This window comes from Cydia strobilella, chromosome 22 (assembly GCF_947568885.1).
Source record: "Cydia strobilella chromosome 22, ilCydStro3.1, whole genome shotgun sequence".
Classification (NCBI taxonomy): domain Eukaryota; kingdom Metazoa; phylum Arthropoda; class Insecta; order Lepidoptera; family Tortricidae; genus Cydia; species Cydia strobilella.
The window spans coordinates 2,122,954-2,143,462 of record NC_086062.1 but is presented as its reverse complement, the minus strand read 5'-3'; the positions used below and the strand labels follow the sequence as shown (position 1 = coordinate 2,143,462).

The 20,509-nt window shown below is 36.4% G+C and overlaps 1 protein-coding gene across 4 annotated transcripts in view; it reads left to right on the top strand.

Annotated features, from left to right (window-relative positions):
- Positions 1–4,098: 4,098 nt before the first annotated feature.
- Positions 4,099–20,509, top strand: part of LOC134751541 (nuclear factor 1 B-type) — a 65,495-nt gene continuing 49,084 nt past the window's right edge. For 2 of the 4 annotated variants that reach the window (XM_063686993.1, XM_063686991.1), the window contains exon 1: positions 4,105–4,291. In XM_063686993.1, coding sequence (XP_063543063.1) covers positions 4,214–4,291 — 78 coding nt within the window. In that variant the 5' untranslated portion in view covers positions 4,105–4,213. Of the gene's footprint in view, positions 4,292–20,509 lie in introns of all 4 variants that reach the window. The other 2 variants (XM_063686994.1, XM_063686992.1) reach the window with 2 other exon arrangements.

Below are 20,509 nucleotides of genomic sequence, written 5' to 3'. Positions count from 1 at the left end.
GCCCTGGGCGCTAGCTAACACTCAACACCATCTTATCTACTAAAATACGGGTGCACTTAAAATAGTTAGTTTACTAAAATTGTGACGTTTTCAACCAAAAGGTACCACATTGTCGCTTGTTGATAAGGTTGATTTCAAATTAATGCTATATGGAAATAGCGCCTTATTGACAACAGACAATAAGTACCCTTTTGATTGAGAATGGCACATTTATTGCTAAAATGTACAATGTACTAGAACAATCTCAAAATGTAAATAATAAACCAATTGAAATTAGCTTACGTAAACAAGAATGTTAAAATGTTAAAATGTTGTGTGAATGTTATAGTAGTGTGACTACTTTAAAAAAAAAAAAAAAAAAAAAAAAAAAAAAAAAAAAAAAAAAAAAAAAAAAAAAAAAAAAAAAAAAAATCAAAATATTTAATAAAATAATTTGATTTGTTCCCAAACTTGTTCAAGAATGTTAAAATTTAATTTAAGGGGATCCCATGCCCCAATGACCTTCGATCGGAAGCCCATAGTTTTCTAATATTTTTTGTAGCTTATCATAATAACAGCAATCGCTTTAAGCAATATAGTATCCCATTTTTACTTCAAAGTTCATTGTTTTCGAGATATTTGGCATCAAAGTTGAACAATTTTAGGCCAAAAAACTGGTTTTCTGGCCATAACTTTTGGGTTAATTAGTTTAAAATTAAAAGTTCATTGTTTTCGAGATATTTGGCATCAAAGTTGAACAATTTTAGGCCAAAAAACTGGTTTTCTGGCCATAACTTTTGGGTTAATTAGTTTAAAATTAAAACCTTAGACACATGTTTAGAGACGTCATAGATGAACCCAAATATTTAGATTTCGTATCTGTAAGATCTTTCACAGCAATCAAGATACGAAACAAGTGTTTTTTTAGACAATGTTTAAAAGAATCATAAATAAATAAGTATTCATTCCTTTCAAAATCCGGTAGACAAAAAATTAGATAAAAGAGTGAAGAAACGACAGCCGTTTGTCTTATAATTCAATATGTAGTACAAAAGTAGGAGATACGATTCAAAACTTGTCAAAAATCGATGAAAACCTCGGGTAGCCCCTTAATAGAAATAATACTAAAGTACAAACTAGTAATTATTACTAGTCATTGCATTACTTTCCGTCCATCTCTTGTTTTCGTCTACTTCGTAAAATTTGAATATAATAATAAATTAATAATAAATTTTATTTATTTTCAAGTAACATGACTCATAAAATTTGTTAGTTTACGATATTAATTCTTATCCCTAATGTTAGTACATAATTAATAAGTTACACAAAATAAGGGCTGCAAGAAACATGCATCTCACAGCAGTGCCTCAAGTATGGACAGTCAAACCTGCCCGCAATAGAGCGCAGGATGGGGTTGGGGCTGGCCCGCACCCGCACCCGGCGCACCAGGGATGAGCATCGCTTGCGTATGGTCGCGTAAAAGCAATCCATACGCGCCATCGCAAACATCCCAGATGCGCTACAGAAGCGGGGCAGCCCCACCAGCACCCGGAACGCGTTGTTATATTGGACCCGGAGGGCTCCATATGCTCTCTGCGTATAGCACACCCATAAGCTGCACGTGTACAAAGATGTACAAAAGGCTCTAAACAATGTAACTTTAACTGCTTTTGTACAGCGCGCAAACTTACGTGCGATCATATTAGCCCTCACAGATAGGGCCCTCCGTTCCCGCTCTATATCCATATTATCCTTCAAATCAGATGAAACAATATGGCCTAAGTATTTAAAACCATTCACCCTCTCCAGTGGTGTGCCATTTAATTATAATATAAACCTACCTTGCCGCACAAATTTGGACTTATTGCAATCCTAAAGGTCGGTTGCACCAAACTGTTTGTCATCGTTAAAGAGTTCGCTAAATTGTATTGTATTCATAGTAAACGTGGTGACGTTGATCAGTCTCTGTGGGATGGGGTCGACCCCATGCAGAGTATACTTAATTTCGAGTTACAACAATTGCCGCTACGAAGGTGTTAAACATACCACATGAATTACATGGTACATTTTTAGGGTTCCGTACCCAAAGGGTAAAAACGGGAACCTATTACTAAGACTCCGCTGTCCGTCTGTCTGTCTGTCACCAGGCTGTATCTCATGAACCGTGATAGCTAGACAGTTGAAATTTTCACAGATGATATATTTCTGTTGCCGCTATAACAACAAATACTAAAAACAGAATAATATAAATATATAAATGGGGCTCCCATACAACAAACATGATTTTTTGCTTTTTTTCCGTAATGGTACGGAACCCTTCGTGCGCGAGTCCGACTCGCACTTGGCCGGTTTTTTTATGTAAATTTTATTGTGTGATAATAACTCAATTTGGGGCGTAGCGACTCAGTATCAGACATGTACAGATCAATATGGGTAAAATTTCTTTACATTCATTTGTTGTATAACAATGATGTATTAATTAACCTTTCATCGCAACACATATATTTATTTACAGTATAATATAGTGCTACTTTACCGTCTTTACCGCCCTAGTGCGGTAACTAGCACTATACGTGCGGATTTCGAGAATTTAAAGGGCCATATGTATTGTAAAACGTTGTACAATACACGTGCGAAAAGGTAATTCGCAACTCTTGTCGATTTAAAACACTCCCTTCGGTCGTGATTTAATTTATCGCCACTCTTTGCGAATTTCCTAATTTTCGCACTTGTATCGTAATGTACTATATCGCGTTTGATCGAAAACTAACAGCTACGCTAAACGGCTACATATTTAACTAACTTTTCCTAAGAATGCAAGGAGTGCCTCTACCAGCAAATACTGTAAGTAGTCCGATCTCTGCTCCTTAAAAAAAAATCAATTCCAATTTTAAAATATTAGTATTCAACTCAAAAAGTCCGCCTAAACCATTCGAATCGCACGCACACATGCACAACATACGCGAACGCGACATTTATAAACGCGTCAGCTGAAAACCATAATTAGACAAATTTGAACTTAACCACAAAGCGATAAAGTCGAAAACGATTACCGCTTATGCAATAAAATTAGGATATTTCAAAAGTCAAATACAACACTTGAAATAATCAATTGACAACTCAATTTGAACCTTAAGTCTATACCTCTAAGGTTGAAATTGGCTTAGGTATTGGATACAGATATGTCATGCCTGTGTTCCGAATTTGAAAGAGCTTTCCGAGGGGAGCCGAACGCGTACCGATCGGGTCCGAGAGGCGCCGAGACGCAGCCACTGCCGCGAATGCATTACGACGTAGTGGCGTAGGGTTGGCGCTGAGGAAAAATTCGGAATAATTTTTGCTGCGAGTTTTCTTGGAGAAAAATATTAATAATTAAAAACTTGTAAATTTTGGTTTATTATTTAACATTTGGTAGTTATATAATTAGATGTCTAAAGAAATAAATATGCTACTTGTTTTAAGAGTATTGCTGTTTATTGTCTTGTAAAAGGCGTAGAAAGATTGTGCGTCCATTAATGATTTCTCTTATACAAACCTAAGTACTTAGTGCAAGACAGTTTATGCAAAAGGCTATAAATTGCACTGCAATTAAGCTATACACGATAAGATTGAACTATTAAATGTGCCAAAAAATTAAAAACTGTTTCATTTATTTAGCTATAAGAATCAAAATACTCAAATATTTTGCTCAAATAAAAAGCTTTCCTGACCAACCCGTCTCATAAAATCTTCAAATATTTGCCACCCAGTTAATAGTTTTGTAGGTTATGTTGCAGTAAGCAAGAACGTTATACATAAACAGTATCAACATTTCGGTACAAAGCTCTTAATTTCTTTTAAGGGCAAAACAAAAGTCATAGGTCGATGAACGAATAAAATATCCATTAAATATATGTAAATTAGAGAACAGTGTGGTATAAATATAAATCATAATAAAACTCTCTAAATATAAAAACTCCAAAAACCTAAAATAAAACAAATCAACCAATAAGCTAGTTATTTAATTTCGTTTACGTAGTACCACTGTATATATCTTGTATGTAAATAAAGTTTCCAAATTTTGTTTTAAAATTACAAAAAATATATATTTGAGATTCTTACCAATAAGCTACAATAATGAAAAATCCCATAACATTTCCCGCCGCAGCCCTACCCTCGGGGCGGGGCGTCTCGATCCCTCTCGCCAGTCTGTCGCGGCCCGCCGCGGAGGCAGCACGCGATGCCTTAGCGTATTATGTTCCTCCCCGACCTACCGCGAGCCTGTATGGTTGACGACGTAGCTACCTACCTCCAGGCGCCCTCCTCGGGACAGGTGGCTACATTTTAACAACAACATATGTAATTAACAATCATATTAACAGATGTTGTGGCTAAATGTCGCTTACGCGCCGCCGCCGGGGTATTTTTGCGAGTGGATTTTGAATTTCAGTGTTGTACAGTGATGGTAAACAGATCGATCGCAGGAGAAGTTGAATTGCACGTGAAATAGTTTTCCGTTAGATCTATTATGATGTTCGTCGGAAAATCGTAAATATCGATACTAACAACGTGGTTAAATTAAAACTATTCTAACTAAATCTTATAATAAATCGTAATTAAACTGAATATACTTAACAAATACTCATAAAATATTCACACAGAAATGAGAATTCTAAATCTAAATGTTTCGCAATATTAAGTAAATATCAAAAATATTACTGTTTGTACAACCCTGATATAACTCATAATCAAATTTCGAAAGTATAAACTAATTCTAAAAAGAATTCGATCTTCAAATATTCAAATGTTGATAAACATCTTTTCTCTCGCTACAATACTATTCTAAAACCAGCCAGTTACATTTCAACTGAACGGCGAACGCTGGCCAAAAATAAAACAGAAACTGTTAAAACATTCCTCCGCAAAAAAAGAAAAAAGAATCAGCGTATTGTCAACTGAAAAACACGTGTTTATAAAATGAATGACGGATCCAAATTTACAATTATACAAAACAACAACGTACTACTAGTGTCTTACTAAACTATAGATATGTATATATATAAGGAAATAAATAAAATAATACATAAAAAGTTAGATTTGTAGGATGGCTTGGTGGATGGTAAATCGATATGGTGTGGAGATCTGAACTGCAGGCGAAATACGGCATAGAGTAGCATAACGCCCATTCATGTCTGCTGCGGGTACGACCACGTGATTTCATTTCTGATTTTTTTAAGGTCAAGAATTATCTAGTCTATGGTATGATTGGGTTTTAAATGGTTCATTGGACTGTGTGTGATGCTAAAGCTGCCAGCTTTTCAAGTTTTAAATATCTGCAGAATAAATATGACTGGTTTTTGGAAAAACGATTAATAGGTACGAAATAAAACTATGAAAACGAATTATATCGCGTATATTGAATTTATAATACATCGCGACGTTTCGAACCCTTTAGCGTCGAAACGTCGGGATGTTTTATAAATTCAATATACGCGATATAATCCGTTTTTATAGTTTTATTTCATGAGTAACTATCGCGGTAACCGAATACAAAATTTTAAAATAAGTACATAAGAAAAACCTAGTGGTTAAAATTATCCAAACTATCTTTGCTTTAATGGAAATAGCTGATACAAACTAAAACGATCTTTAAGTTTTCAAAAGCACAAAATAAGTGTGAGGATTTTTCTAAGAAATATACCTAGTGATATAAAATGAAAACGTGCTAAATGACACTGTTAATGTCTATTAACAAATCATTTACATGAAATATAAGTATGAAAACGGATTATATCGCGTATATTGAATTTATAATACATCCCGACGTTTCGAACCCTTTACAGCGTTCGTAGTCAACGGGTGACTGAAACGAACGCTGTAAAGGGTTCGAAACGTCGGGATGTATTATAAATTCAATATACGCGATATAATCCGTTTTCATACCTGTTATATTATCGATTTATTTGTGACTTTTTATGCCATTCGATTAAATAAATAATAATAAATAGTTTTATTTCATGAGAATAATGAGTAACTATCGCGGTAACCGAAGACAATATTGAATCATTTACATGTTTTAGTTTATAAACGGCTCTTTCTTAAAATATAATAAATTGCGAAATAGGAATGTAACGAATGATGTTAACCTACAAACAAAATTAATCAAGCACTTTTTTAAACGTGGACCAAGAAAATCCATAACATTATAAAAATTTTGGTTTTAACACTTTTAAGCAAGGAAGGAATGTAAAAAAGTTTTAGTAATTCTTAACAAAATATCGAACTATCGAAAGAACGGATAACGGAATATAAATGTAAATTAACCGAAATTATTTCAATGATCAATGATTTTATTTAATGTCAAATTATAAAGTCAACACCCAACGAAAGCAAAGAAAACGCGGACATAAGGTTTATCTTCAAAATGAACCTTCAACATATTCTTTGATTTAATAAATTTGCATTAGTCAAAGAAGCAAAATACAAATAAAAACCTAATAACGTATATCACAGTACTTAAATAAAATGGTACGTAAAACTAGCTAAAATAAATTAAAAAAACTAAAAAAGTTACATTAAGGTTTGATAAAGTGACAACATGAATTCGCTAAGTTTTGATGACAGCTTGCAATTCTGATGAGAAAATGTACATTTTTTACTTTAAAATTCGTTTTCCGTTGATATAGAAAAAGAACTAACATGAATAACTGACATGTAATATTAATATTATACAATAAATGATTATGATTATGAAGGAAAAAAAAAACATTATTATTAAAAGTTTGTTTTATTGAAAATAATAGCGGACCAATTATATTAAACTAAATAATATCAAAGATAAAAGTACAGATTTATGCAATTATCGGGTCCTTACGTTGCATCCTGAACAAAATTACCTAAAGTGCACGAAAACACCTTTAGCAAGTCTAAACAGAATTTGCTCAAACCTAATTGTCCTAATCTCAACCTTACTTAATCTACACAAAGTTCAAAATTCAAAAAAACATCCTAATAAGACTTTGCATAAGTTACACAAAATGCAAAGGAAATAGTAACACATCTAAGTTCAAAATGCGACTTTAGGCGCTGTTAATAAAGTTCAAAATGAAAAGTATCTAAATGCATAGATGCAGGTCTCAGCTGCAGAGTCGGCAGTATGTCCGATTGTGGAAATGGAAACACTTTAAGTGGAGATTAGCAGACCTTATCCTTAAAGCAACGAGGATTAAAGTTGTTGGTAGGAACTTGAGTCTTTTGACTATAAAACTCCCGTGAGACTCAAACATATTAGATTATTTTAAAGTTTGAGTCGAGAGTTTGAGTCTTTTGAGTCTAAATTTGAAGAATTTGCCTACTTTTACGAGTTCAGCTCTGAAAAAACTTGACCCTGACTAACCAACTAGGGCACAAATCAAATATTTTTCATAATATATTTTGATTTGCTTTTTTTAAGTAGTCACACTACTATATAAATTATAAACTGAAATAGATATCATATCTGCACTAAAGAAAATGTGACCACCGATGACGGAGGCGGGAATCAAACCCGAGTCTTCGCGGTTTTTCTTTAGTGTATGATAATTATCTATTTCATTTGACCCTAACTCATAAATTTTACATGAAAACAATGCAATTTTTTTTGTAAAATAATAACTATTAACTTAAAAATAAAAAAACCCCTGCACTAATCATAAGATTTTGAACTAGTTTATGCCAAAAAATGCCTTGCATTATTTTAGAAAGAGCTGCAGATACTCAAAAAATGCTGGATCGATTTTTATCAAACATAGCTAAGAACGTTTAAAATCTTATCTCAAAATAACATGGTCCGTATCGGCAGTATCAGCATTGCCTTTGCTCTATAAAACGCAAAACAAAAAAAAAACAACATCTAGTCTATTCTGAAGAACAAAAGCGGTACATCTGGGCCTAGCGCGGCATCCAACTTTAAAAATCCGATCTTGATCTGATACTGATTTGATATTTAATTTTAACTTTATTTTATTAGATTACAAAATCTTAATTTGAGAACTGTTCCAATCGTTATTTTCCAACATTAATATAATTCGTTTCTAAGGAAATTGTCAATGTACTTAAGCTTTACAAGATAGGCAATGCCTAGCCATGTATAATTTTTTCCCAAATTAATTTCCCAAGAAAAAACATGCAACGCATCTTGTTCGTTTATATATACAATAAAATTTGAAGTTTAAATAATTGGCAGAAAGTTCTCACACCAAACAACTTCGACAATGACATATAATTGAAGACTTATAATTCAGTTGGTGTTCTTCTTATACATGAGTCAATATCGAATCAAGATAAGGTTTTGAACGTGAGAAAGCGGCTCCTGGCGTCGGCTCCAGGCGGAACGAATGAACGAACGAATGCTGACTGAAGGAAACTGAACGATTTGGTTACGGAGTAATCCGGGAAAGATCTGAATCTATATATGTCTATAAATGTTTACTTGTGTGATGGAAAATTGTTACAGAATTCAACTTATTACAAAATTTTGATTAAAAAAAATTAAAGCAACTTGTTTAAATTAAAATTGGTGAAAATAAAAACCTAAATACAAATTAAGAAAAACAACCTTTTAAAATTAACAACAAAATATGACTTTAACAGTAGGGACTGAGCCAATAATCACTACTTACTCTACTAGTAAAATAACGTAACGTTTTGGACCCGTAACGATTATAACGAACGATAAAGCTAGAATATTTGCCAGGAAACAACTAAAATAACTCTAATCTTAAAATCTTAAATAACGAATTAAATTGATGTGGTGGAACGAAAGGATTTCCTTTATTGCTAAAATTTAAGAATTGGGTAAAAAGATCAAAAAGAAACAAAACCAAAAATAAACCATAGATAATCATATTAATGATTAGATCTATTTTTATGTTATTCCGCTAAATATAACAAAATCGGTAATTTATTGCAATATTTAATTTATTTTAACGGTCGATGCGATCTTAAATAACCAATTTTATTTATTTAACTTTTTTTTATTTATTTAACAAATCTTATCTTGTTATGTAAATAGAAATGTTGTGAAAATAATAAACATCAGAAACAATTAAAATAAAAAGAAAAACAATAAATAATAACATTAATAACACAAATAGACTGACACTGTGATAAACTCATATTAAACCATAACATGCTCTGAAATGAAAAACAAATGAAAATCGGTAACCGCTAGAGCACTAGACGAATTCAAAATAAGAACAACGAAAAAAGAAAAAAAAAACCAAGAATACCCGGCGGCAGTTGCCGCGTCGCATCGATGTCTTACAATATAATCGATGTTACCTCATGTCGTTTCTTCTTTTTCACTCTTTCTTGCCACTCTCGGTGTTGAATGTTTTTCACTAACTGTTAATGTTGATATTCTAACCCCTATTCTATGTTAATGATTGTTGTAGACCGTCTGATTAAAAAAAAATGAAATGTTTGTGGTCAGATCAGATTGTCTACAAGTCAAATGCATACACTCAAATATTGTCTTGCAAAAAAGAGTAGAAATTAAAAAGTGGCAACACTGTAGTGTCGTCCCTTTCAAATCAATCTAAGAAAAACGGGACGAAACTACAGTGTTGCCACTTTTTAATTTGTACTCTTTTTTGCCACTGTATGTATGGAATTTGCCTATTTATGCGATGTATAAAATTTTATAGGCCACATGAGTATATGCATTTAGACTTGTTATATGAATCAATATCTGTTTTGTCAATAGTAGTTTTGTGCGTAGAAAAAAAAAACTGATGCAAGAGTTCTGTCACACGCTCCGTTAAGTGCTGTGAAATTGCCGCTCCCATTTCTTCAAAGAAAAGTTAATTTTAACATTGTAAAAAGGCCACAAATAAGCAGAATAGATTTTATTTAGGTTATATATTTTTATGGTTGCGCGATATCTAAGGTTATCCCGTATAAACTTGTATCAGTTCGGCCGATTCTATTTTTAAAAGCCACTTTAACTGAAGTGAAATCGACCAACCATAGCATAAAATGTTAGAACTAGATTGAATTTTTAGTATTTAAGCATAAAGATGCGTTCAGTTTAATTTGGACTGCATATTGATTCACATAACATTTTTTGTTTTATATCTTAATGTTAGTTATTAAATTTGTAAGTGCATGATTCCCGAATGCACTAACCCCAGGAATGTGTTGCACGTTTTTATTTTTTAATCTTTTTTTTAACAGAAGGCAAAGGCTCCATTTGCGGGATTGGATTGATTTGATTTGCGGCTGCAAGGCGAACGTCCGTTGGTTCCAAAGTTAAAAAATGTAAAATACGGACGTCGACTTTTAAAAAATTTAAGCATCGGTATTTAAAATTCGAACGCCGATAGCGTTTTGTTTTTGCTAAAAGCGTATTGCGATATCGGAAGTAGGGACAGCGGAAAATATTTTTCTTCCGCAGATATAAATAATAATTTTGTCGTCTCGTTCACTTGACTTTCCTGATCTTTTATTTATTACGTCGCCAGCGGCATTCTTATCAATTTGTGATCTTTATTTCACGGAGAAATTACTGCAAGGTACGTACCTACATTTTATTAGATTTAAGAAATTGATTTATATAAAAAACCTACTGCTTGTTTTACAATTTTTTGAGAGGGCATTTTGGAATAAGTGTAGGTATTAACAGCATTTTATAAGGATCACATAAACCAAAGGCCCGTTCCAAAAAATCTTGTAACTTGTTATATTTATAAATGCCACATTTAAGGCTTTAAGGTCCACTTGCACCATTCCACTAACCCGGGGTTAAGCGGTTAACCGTTTACCAAGTGTCAAATTGTACTCGTAACCATGGTAACTCCAGGCTTAACCGGTTAACCCCGGGTTAGTAGAATAGTGTAAGTGGGCCTTAGTGGCTAATTCATAGTTTTTAAGCAAAAAATCATAATTTACTCCATTTTACCCAATTTAATATAACAAGTTGCTTTCACAACAATTTCCACCGTCGACAACTTTTCTCGCAAGTGTCAAAATGTATGTAAACGCCGAACAAACCTGATCCGATGATCCCCATTCTCCCCGAGCCCGGGCTTACAAGTTGGGGAAAGTTGGGCAACGTTTGACACTTAAGATATAGCTTGGTTAATTTAGGTAAGGTTCTAACCGACGTTGTATTTGTTAGGGTGTATCCTTTTTGCGTATTTTGTTAGCACATGTATGACGTATTAGGTGTTAACGTGGAAAGTTCTAGAGAATCTAGATTCAGATTTGGATTGTGCTTTAAAATCTGTCATTTCACATTAAATGAAATTCTTATAAGTTTGATTAATTGCTTTTTTGTGCGATAAGCAATTCGTTTTTTTTTATTTTATATTATAGGACATTCTTACACAGATTGACTAAGTCCCACGGTAAGCCCAAGGAGGCTTGTGTTATGGGTACTCAGACAACGATATATATAATATATAAATACTTAAATACATAGAAAACACCCATGACTCAGGAACAAATATCTGTGCTCATCACACAAATAAATACCCTTACCGGGATTCGAACCCAGGACCATCGGCTTCACAGGCAGGGTCCCTACCCACTAGGCCAGACCGGTCGTCCTAACGTTATGGGGTTTTTCAAACAAAGAGTGTACAGCTTTTTAAAGGGTCGGCAACGCTCGCGTAACACCCCTGAGGTTGCAGGTGTCCAAAGGCTACGGTGACATGCTTACCATCATGCGGGCCGCAATCTTGTTTTAGACCGACGTGGTATATAAAAAATACATACATACACATACATATAACCACGCCTATTTCCCGGAGGGGTAGGCCAGAGACCACGGATTTCCACTTGCTACGATCCTGACATACCTCTTTCGCTTCCTTCACTTTCATAACATTCCTCATACACGCTCGCCGGTTTAGGTATATAAAAAATATTGATGTATTAGTGTAAGGCCTAAGTGGACGCTCAGGTTGAGCGTGCAGAGGGGCGGGGCGTGCGGCGTGCATGTTAAACAAATGCAAACGTATAGGAGCGGCCTTAGTGGACGCTGCTTAAATTACTTGTGAGCCCGACGCCACGCTGCACGCCCCGCCGAACTCTCCGCTTCGAGCGTCTACTCAGGCCAACGGCCCGGCCACGACATCGCGCGCCGGCGTCAGCCGCGAGCGGCGGCCATAGGTTGGAGACACAGCGATCGGACCTTTCGTTCTCACCTATGACCGCCGCTTGCCGCTGCCGCCGCCGCGCGATGTCGTGGCCGGGCCGTTACATTTAGGGAAATGAGCACATTTTTGTGGATATCGTCCTACCCCACCAGATTAAACCTCCCAGTGATATGGAGCAGATGTCAAGGCCGCAGATGGGCTGGCAGCGCCTCAACACGGTTTGGCACACGGGCCTAACGTTTATTTGTCACATTTAAACTTGCCGTTTTACTTTTTACGGCAGTTGCCTGGTTAGTAACGAGATGAGGTTATGCTGGTTTTGTGCTGTGCAGCTTAATACTACTAAAAACTGGGTATTTACCATATATATTTGTTTGTGTGAGCTTCCAACATTTCGGCACATGCCATCTTTTCAGAGTTGTCAATTTTAACTAACAGCAATTATAAATGTGAATGACCATGATACCTTGAATGTTTATTAGTGCTTTAAGCTTTGGTTGACGTTACAGTCAAAAGTTAAAGTTTAAAATATTATTTTACTTTCGGAGGTCGCAGGTTCAAACCCTCGCTCGTACCAATGCGTTTTTCGGAACTCATGCACGATATATCATTCGCTTTTCGATGGAGGAAAGCATCGCGAGGAAACTGGACTAAACCCATTGTATTGTAGTCCGGGCGATTTTCCGCAACTCGACGACTGGCGCCTATTTTGCGTGACATGGGGGGGGGGGGGGGGGGGCTAGTCCTGCCAGCTCAGCTCCTTGAGGAATCCTATCAAACCTTTGTTGTTGAGTAGGACTTCGGGGAGGTCTCTCGGGGATCCGAGATGTTTTGCCCTGTATGGGGCCACTCCGCTGCATTCCAGCTAAACCCAATAAGGCTTAGTTTTCCCTGGGTTGGAAGGTTAAAAGCCAGTTGACTTCGTAAAACTTAGTCTTGGTCTTAGTCGCCAAGCGAACCTCGAACTCCCATGAGCCGTGATTTAGAGACCTAGGGACTTGGCATTGCACTTAGAATTTAGGGAGGCTCCCTTCTCCATCTCAAAACCATTGGGCCTGACGGAAATCCAGCCCTGGATAAGCCGGGACAAAGGCGAGAAAGATGATAATGTCTTACTTCTTGCGTATCACACAGAGGCCCGGAGACGAGAGGCCATTTCAAAAAGCTATATTGATGATAGACAACTTGTCATTCACAAACAAACAGACATTAACAACAAATTAGTTCTCACTGTAGGCGTTCCTACTTACGCAGCGTACTAGGTAGGCGAACAACACGCGAACGCGAAGCGAAGCGATGCGGTGCGGGGTGAATCACCCCTTTGATACCTATAGAAGTTTCCTACGTGGGACACGAACGCCGTGGGCCCGCCCTGTCGCGCCGCGCCGCTCCGCTTCGCGTTCGCGAGTTGTTCGCTAACGTAAGACGCAGCGTTAGTCACAAGTATTTATTAATAACTGTCAAAAATACAATGACATTGACAGTGTACGCGGTGTCAAGGCCAGGCTACTGACATATGACAGTTGGCAGTGGAAATCTGCCAGTTGCCAGGTTGGTTGAATCGTTTTTGTGTCGTCTAGATTCACGGAAATCCTTAAATAACACCATTCATTTATAGTACACTTAAGAGTAATGATAAACAGGTCGCTTTTCACAAAAATAACACGTTTTCTTTGCTTTATATGTGTTTGTGTCTAGACAAGGCAGGACTATAAATTTCAAAGGGCCTTCCGCGAACATTGAAGTTCGCAAAATTCGGGCATCTTTCTCTTTTATTCCAATAAAGGCGTAATTAGAGTGACAGAGATACTCGAAGTTTACGAACCTTGATTTTCGCGGTTACAGCCCTGTGGCCCTGTGGGCCGATTTTTGAATAGCATTTCGCCGTTTTCCACAGATTTTCGAGTGACGAAATCGAGCGCTCGCAATCCAAAAATTGACCGAGCATCAAACACATCGAGCTTAGGCTCATTAGAACGGTCTTAAGAAGTACTCGATAGACGCATGTCTATATGTGTACTTCTCATTTGAGTACAGTCAGCGATAAAAGTGTAAAAAAATGTTTTTTTACAGTTACTTGTTTTGTTATTGTTAACGGAAAAAATTAAGGGTTTGTAAGTTTAAACGAATTAGCCTGAACCGTGAGCTCATTTTACATGAGAGGAGAATTGTTGTGGTGTTATAATTTTCTAACGACATACTTGTTCAATCATAATCGTACCCTTTTCTTTATCTTGGTACCGATAGTAACATCATGAAGAAAGCGACTAGAGGCTTCGTAAATTGCCACGTAGCAATGTCAATACCAGACGTTTTGAAGCAGGTAAGATAATTCCTATCTTCGCCTGTGTCTGACGGCCCGGTATCATCGATTACTATCAAAAATGTACCTATCTTTTGCGGTGTTTTTAGAAAAACTGACGTATAGAGTCCATCCAAGCCTGCACTTACTTTGACGTGACAAAGTGTGCGAGTGCTACAACAAACGTCATATTTTGAAAGAAATTTGACATTTGACACTATCGGGCCAATTCGAACAATGATCTAGATATCCACTAGATATGAAACAGAAACGATGAGATATTTTAGAAAGTCATGTCAAATTTGACATTTCCGCGATTCCGAATGTCCTCTTGAAGGATCTTTTTAAGATTTGCTTAAGATATTACTTAGACATCCAATGGATATTCCAAAAAGTCACAATAATTGTAGCATGAAATGACAGTTAGTTTCTCGAATCGAACTGCAAATGATAACTAGTTGAGAACTAAACTAATTTAACGTATCTATGAGATGAGAAGATCTCGTATCGTTCTCGTATCTAGTAATTATCACGTTGTTCGAATTGACCGGCAAGACATTGCACAATCTGTGCAGATTTAACTACAATTATTGATCAAGGATATTAAGGATAACTATCGAAAAAGGCCTGGTCACTCACGGGTTTTGTATTGATTTTATGGTTCTTATGTTCTTAATGACATAATGACATTTTCTTATTACAATACCTTTACCAATGTCAATACCAGACGTCTTGAAGAAGGTACGATAATTCCTATCTTCGCCTGTGTCTGACGGCCCGGTATCATCGATTATTATCGAACGTATCTTTTGCGGTGTTTTTAGGAAAACTAACGCATTAGTACAAATGTATTTTTTTAACTGTTTAAAATCATTAAATTATTTCTCGTCGTGTTTCTTGTTTTGGATATTCTTGGAATAGAGTTTTTACCATACGAACCACCGGTTTGAACCAGCAGCAGTGCAAATTGAAGATTAAATATCTTTAACTCTTCGCCTGGCTCCGCCATTTTGAAAAATGTCCACCATTTTGAAAACTTTCCAAAACTTGTATCGATTATTCTTCAGGTGCCTTCAGCTGATGCTAACGGTACTTTTGAATCGTAGTCTGATTGTGGTCGACTACGATACGATACCGTGTCGTGAATCAATCAATGCACATCGTAGATTTCCACGTTACGGCGCCGCAACGTGACACGACATCATATAATGCCAAGACACGACGCTCCGCCATTATGAAAAATGTCCACCAATTTGAAAAGTTTCCAAAACTTGTATCGATTATTCTTCAGGTGCCTTCAGCTCCGCATATTTGTCTTGTCCTCAGGAAGACAAAAGAATTCGGCCTCCCTTTTGAATCCCGGTCCATTTTGGGAGGTTACGCAACCGCGTATATTAATGATTAATATAATAATTAAGTAATTTCCTTCGACCGCCATTTTTTCTTGTTCCATTGAACTTTCCCATCATCATCAACTGCAGGTGTTTATATCTGTCATGTTTAAGAACATGTCCTAGATAAGCAACTTTGCTTTATTTGATCGTCTGCAAAAGCTTGCGTTACTGGCCTTCACGACGAAGAACCTCGTCGTTGGTAACTCTCTGAATCAATAAAAAATCATATATTATCGAACCTGGCCGCGTAGCCTACACGCCGATCGCTTACGCTTCGTAGCGATCGAAACGCAACTGTCACTGTCTCACTAATATGGAAGAGTGATAGAGATACACAAAGCGTTTCATTATCGAAGCGATAGCGATAGCGATAGGCCGGCAGATGTTCAAAAAAATTCAAAAGAATCTGTTGAGAAATGCGACTTGTATAGAGAGAAGAATAGCCGGACACACGAGAATGAGATTGTTTTTAGCTGAAGCCGAAACGGCGTCTCCTTCTCTGCGAACCCTCAAACGAGCTCAAAAACGAAAATTGAAATTTCGTTACCTGCCTCTCTATCGCACTAATCGAACAGTTTATTTTATTATAGTCTGTCCGTTTTTCTAAGATCAAGTACGCCATAGTAAATGTATAGCTTTTATTTACAGACGTTTCGGCACAGGTTTCACTGGTCGTGGTCGCGGCTAACTGATGACCCAGCAAGTCAAAACAGAGATTTGTTTAACTACCGGTTGTAAAAGGGCTCACACATCACTCACGATAGTAAACTGCGTTGTCGATATTCACCGGCCAATTGTCTTCATAAAGCACGTGCCTTCCTAAACCTTGATGTTGGCGGAATCATCGACAATATCGATGGAGCCATAATTCCCAAAGATTGATTGATACCCACGATACGACGTCGTATCGTGGGACGACGCGACGTCGCCTCATCCTTACCCACGATACGACGTCGTCCCACGATACGACGTCGTATCGTGGGTATGTGTGTTGGCCCTAAATGTGATCAAAACGTCAAAGTTAGGTAAAGATAGAGTCAAATAGCGAAATTTCGTTTATCATTTTTCACGGTAGGCCCTCTGATGCTAGATTAGGTATAGATAAAATTTTCTCTACTAAGCTGGTTCACTTACCTGTACTAACAATGGCAGTCTGTTAAACAAAAGCCATTATTTATTTTGTGCGAGCACGTGGCCTTTGTGCCTGAGGCTCACACACAATGGCCACGCGCTCAGGCACGAAAGTCACGCGCGCACATAAAAGAAATAATGGCTTTTGTTTAACAGAATGTCATTGTTAGTACAGGTAAGTGAACGAGCTCAGTAGAGAAAATTTTATCTATAGAAGTAGCTAATACCACTTTACCTTTGCTGCATTCTATTTATGACATCAATGATGCAACCCTGTGCATTACCATTCAGTCGTGCACAAGAATTCCCAGTTTGCGTGAAATTCTAATAGATCAAGGTCCGGCTCAATAATGGACTGTGTGGAATGAATAAATAAGTAACATTGTGATTATTTTACTAACGATCACTTAAGTCCCCGGCATGTTTGGTTCTCCATACAAACGTAGTTACGCTCTCAGTTTAAAACGAATAGCTAATTTGCTCTGAAACTTTGCACTTACAATAGGGTATTTGACTACTAGTCGAATCAGTTTCTTTTTTCGAACTGTCAAAACGATTATGCTACTATGGAATTTATATGAAACACTAGCATGTGACGTCAGGATCAAATTACCTACTCTTTATAGCTTTATACGGATTTTAAAATAGAAATTGTGTCTAAAAATAACTGCTGTCTACGTATCTCTATTAGTTTATTAATCTTTTGGTGCTTTAATTCATGCATGGTGTAAAATAATTTATTTTGAATACAGTCAAATACCCTATAGGATAAGCTGGATAAGGTGTATCTAGGTCTGGAATAGGGTATTTGACTACTAGTCAAATCAGTTTCTTTTTTCGAACTGTCAATACTACTTGCTACTATGGAATTTATATAAAAAACTAGCATGTGACGTCACAATCAAATTACCTACTCTTTATAGTTTCATACTAGTTTTAAAATAGAAATTGTGTCTAAAAATAACAGCTGTCTACGTTTCTGTATTAATGGTCTGTTGCTTTATTTCATGCATGGTGTAAAATAATTTCTTTTGAATACAGTCAAATACCCTATAAAGCTGGATAAGGTGTATCTAGGTCTGGAAAAAAATACAGAGAATTTAAGTTTTTCATACAAAACTTGTTTTTGATCTATTTCGTTTGTTTTACATACGAGAGCTATATAAACTAATTACAGACCTAGATATATCATCATTGTATGTGCAAAGTTTCATTACAATCCAACACCTAGTTTTAAAATGAAAACGAAACTCCGTTTGTATGGGAAGGTGAAATTCGGCCGAGCTTGCCGGGGACTCTTAACGCATTCACTGCCAAAGTTTTCGTAGCGCTACGCTCGTAGCCAATCCTAGCGTTTTCCGGCTTTGTAAAGGAAAGTGACTACAAACAGAGAATCCGCCGAGTGGGTTCCCGCAGTCAACGTGTTGAGGGACATGTCTTAAGAGTATAGTCGACGATCCCTTCTTCATACAAACGTAGTTCCTATTTTGCTCTTTGAATAGTGACATTATTAAAAATATTTTACTTACATATAATTTGATGTAAGTATATTAATTTAATTTAATTTAAACAAATTAAAACTAAACTAACATGGAAGAGAAAGATAGTCTTATTGCGATTCCTATAAGAGGAAAGAGAAAATAGTGCCATGCTTTGTCCTTATCACCGACCGGATGGCATCATAGGTAGGAGGCGATGGCGAAATACCGAAATTTATAAGAGAAAGAGAAAAAATCCTATGCTGCCCAAATTTTATATGAATATTCTTTCTCTTACCTTCGGTCGCTCGGTGGCGCGTCTATAACTACTTGTATATACTATGTCTATGGGGTCCAAGCTAAGGCATCCGACACTTCGTTTTCTATGACAGGTGATCCGTGATCACGTGATGATTTCTATGGAAAAAAGTGTCGGATGCCCAGCCCGGTCCCGGGATAGGAAGGGTTTATTTTTATGTATGTGTATGTTTTAATTACTAGGTAAACATTTTGTATTGCCGTAGCACAAAAGCAATTAGCTTATAAAGTTAATTTACTCGTATATATTCCTTTTCTACGCGATACTCTTGTTGGTTTAACGTTTTATACTTACGAATATAAAAATAACTTTTATTTGTCTGCATTGTTTTAAATTATAAATACAAATATATATTTAGCAGTCTTGAGAATGTTGGTACAATAAATCTTATTATACATTATCTGACAATGCAATATTGTCGGTGATAGTTTGCGTTGCTATGTCTATTATTGCTCGCTAGCATTTAATAGGTTACCTAGGTAAATGTTGAAATCATTTAAGACCAAACACAGCAGGGATAGCATAGCCGAGTTTTTATCGACTGTCGTGTCATGCGTCACTTTCTCGCTTACACACTTATTAGAGACAGACAGACGATAAACAGGCGACTATCTTAGCATTGGGTCATTTTATTTAAAGTAGTCTACACTTTATTTTTTCATGTTTTTTTCTACTCAGAATCACGACCTCTTCTATCCTAATAGGAGAAGAAAGGAGTCCCAAGGTTTTTAGTAACATTCCGTTACCATTTATTATAGAATTTGTATGGCGATAACGTAATGGAAAGATCGAAACATGTATGGAAATTTTAGGACACTTTTTTCTCTTGTTGGGATCGAATGAGTTCGTGATTATGAGTAGAAATAATAACGTAAAAAATCCTAAATTTGAAAAAAAAAGTGTAGGGTACAACTTTAAATAAAATGCCAAAATTTGCCGTCACCACTACAAGATTTTGCTGATCCGTTACACTCACTTTATGCATGGCTAACTCGGATGTCAACCTTACCTATCTATCACAACGCTAAGATGACTTTTACCTTATAGATAAGTACCTATATCTAATAGGTTTAAAGGTTACAAGAGTGACCATTACACATACCAGAGTGACCATTACACATACCAGAGTGACCATACAGATACACTCTAATCCTTAGGAATTGGCTTATGCCTATGATGCATGTTATCTCATAAGTTAGTTTCTTAACGATTGCTATACCCTTACAGGGTTTATGTGGAACTGTATTAAGTAGTTTTAAGAATAAACAATTCTGATTCTGATTCCGAATGGGCCATCCCCAATAACATGTGCGTCATAAAAAAACTTTTTCCTTTCCATTACACGCAATTTATATTAGGTATTCTACTATACGCAGCCTAAAACCGCAGCTTAAACGCACCCTGTGCCCTTACAACATCCACATATTTATCTAACAGGCGTACAGGCCGTTTTCATCGAAAACTAATCGTATATCTCCCGCGTTAAGCGCAGCAGATGCCCTAACCAAAATTGCCGGCCGAGCTATCAATATCAGCTAATTGAATATTATACAGTATGTGCCGAAAATCTGCCGTAATATGTGGTTTCCCTGCTAGCGCAGGACAGCAGTGCAGTTGCAGAACTAAATTTAGTGTGCCTGTTTTAGCTTCGAGCTGGCGCAACGTCGCTTTAGAGGGAGATGGGTGTTCTATTATCGGAAAAATTGTGGCGCGCTCTAGACGTTGAGGGCTCGGACGAAAAAGCGTTGCGTCACGTTTGCCGTTTTCTTTGGGTGTTTTTTTTTATT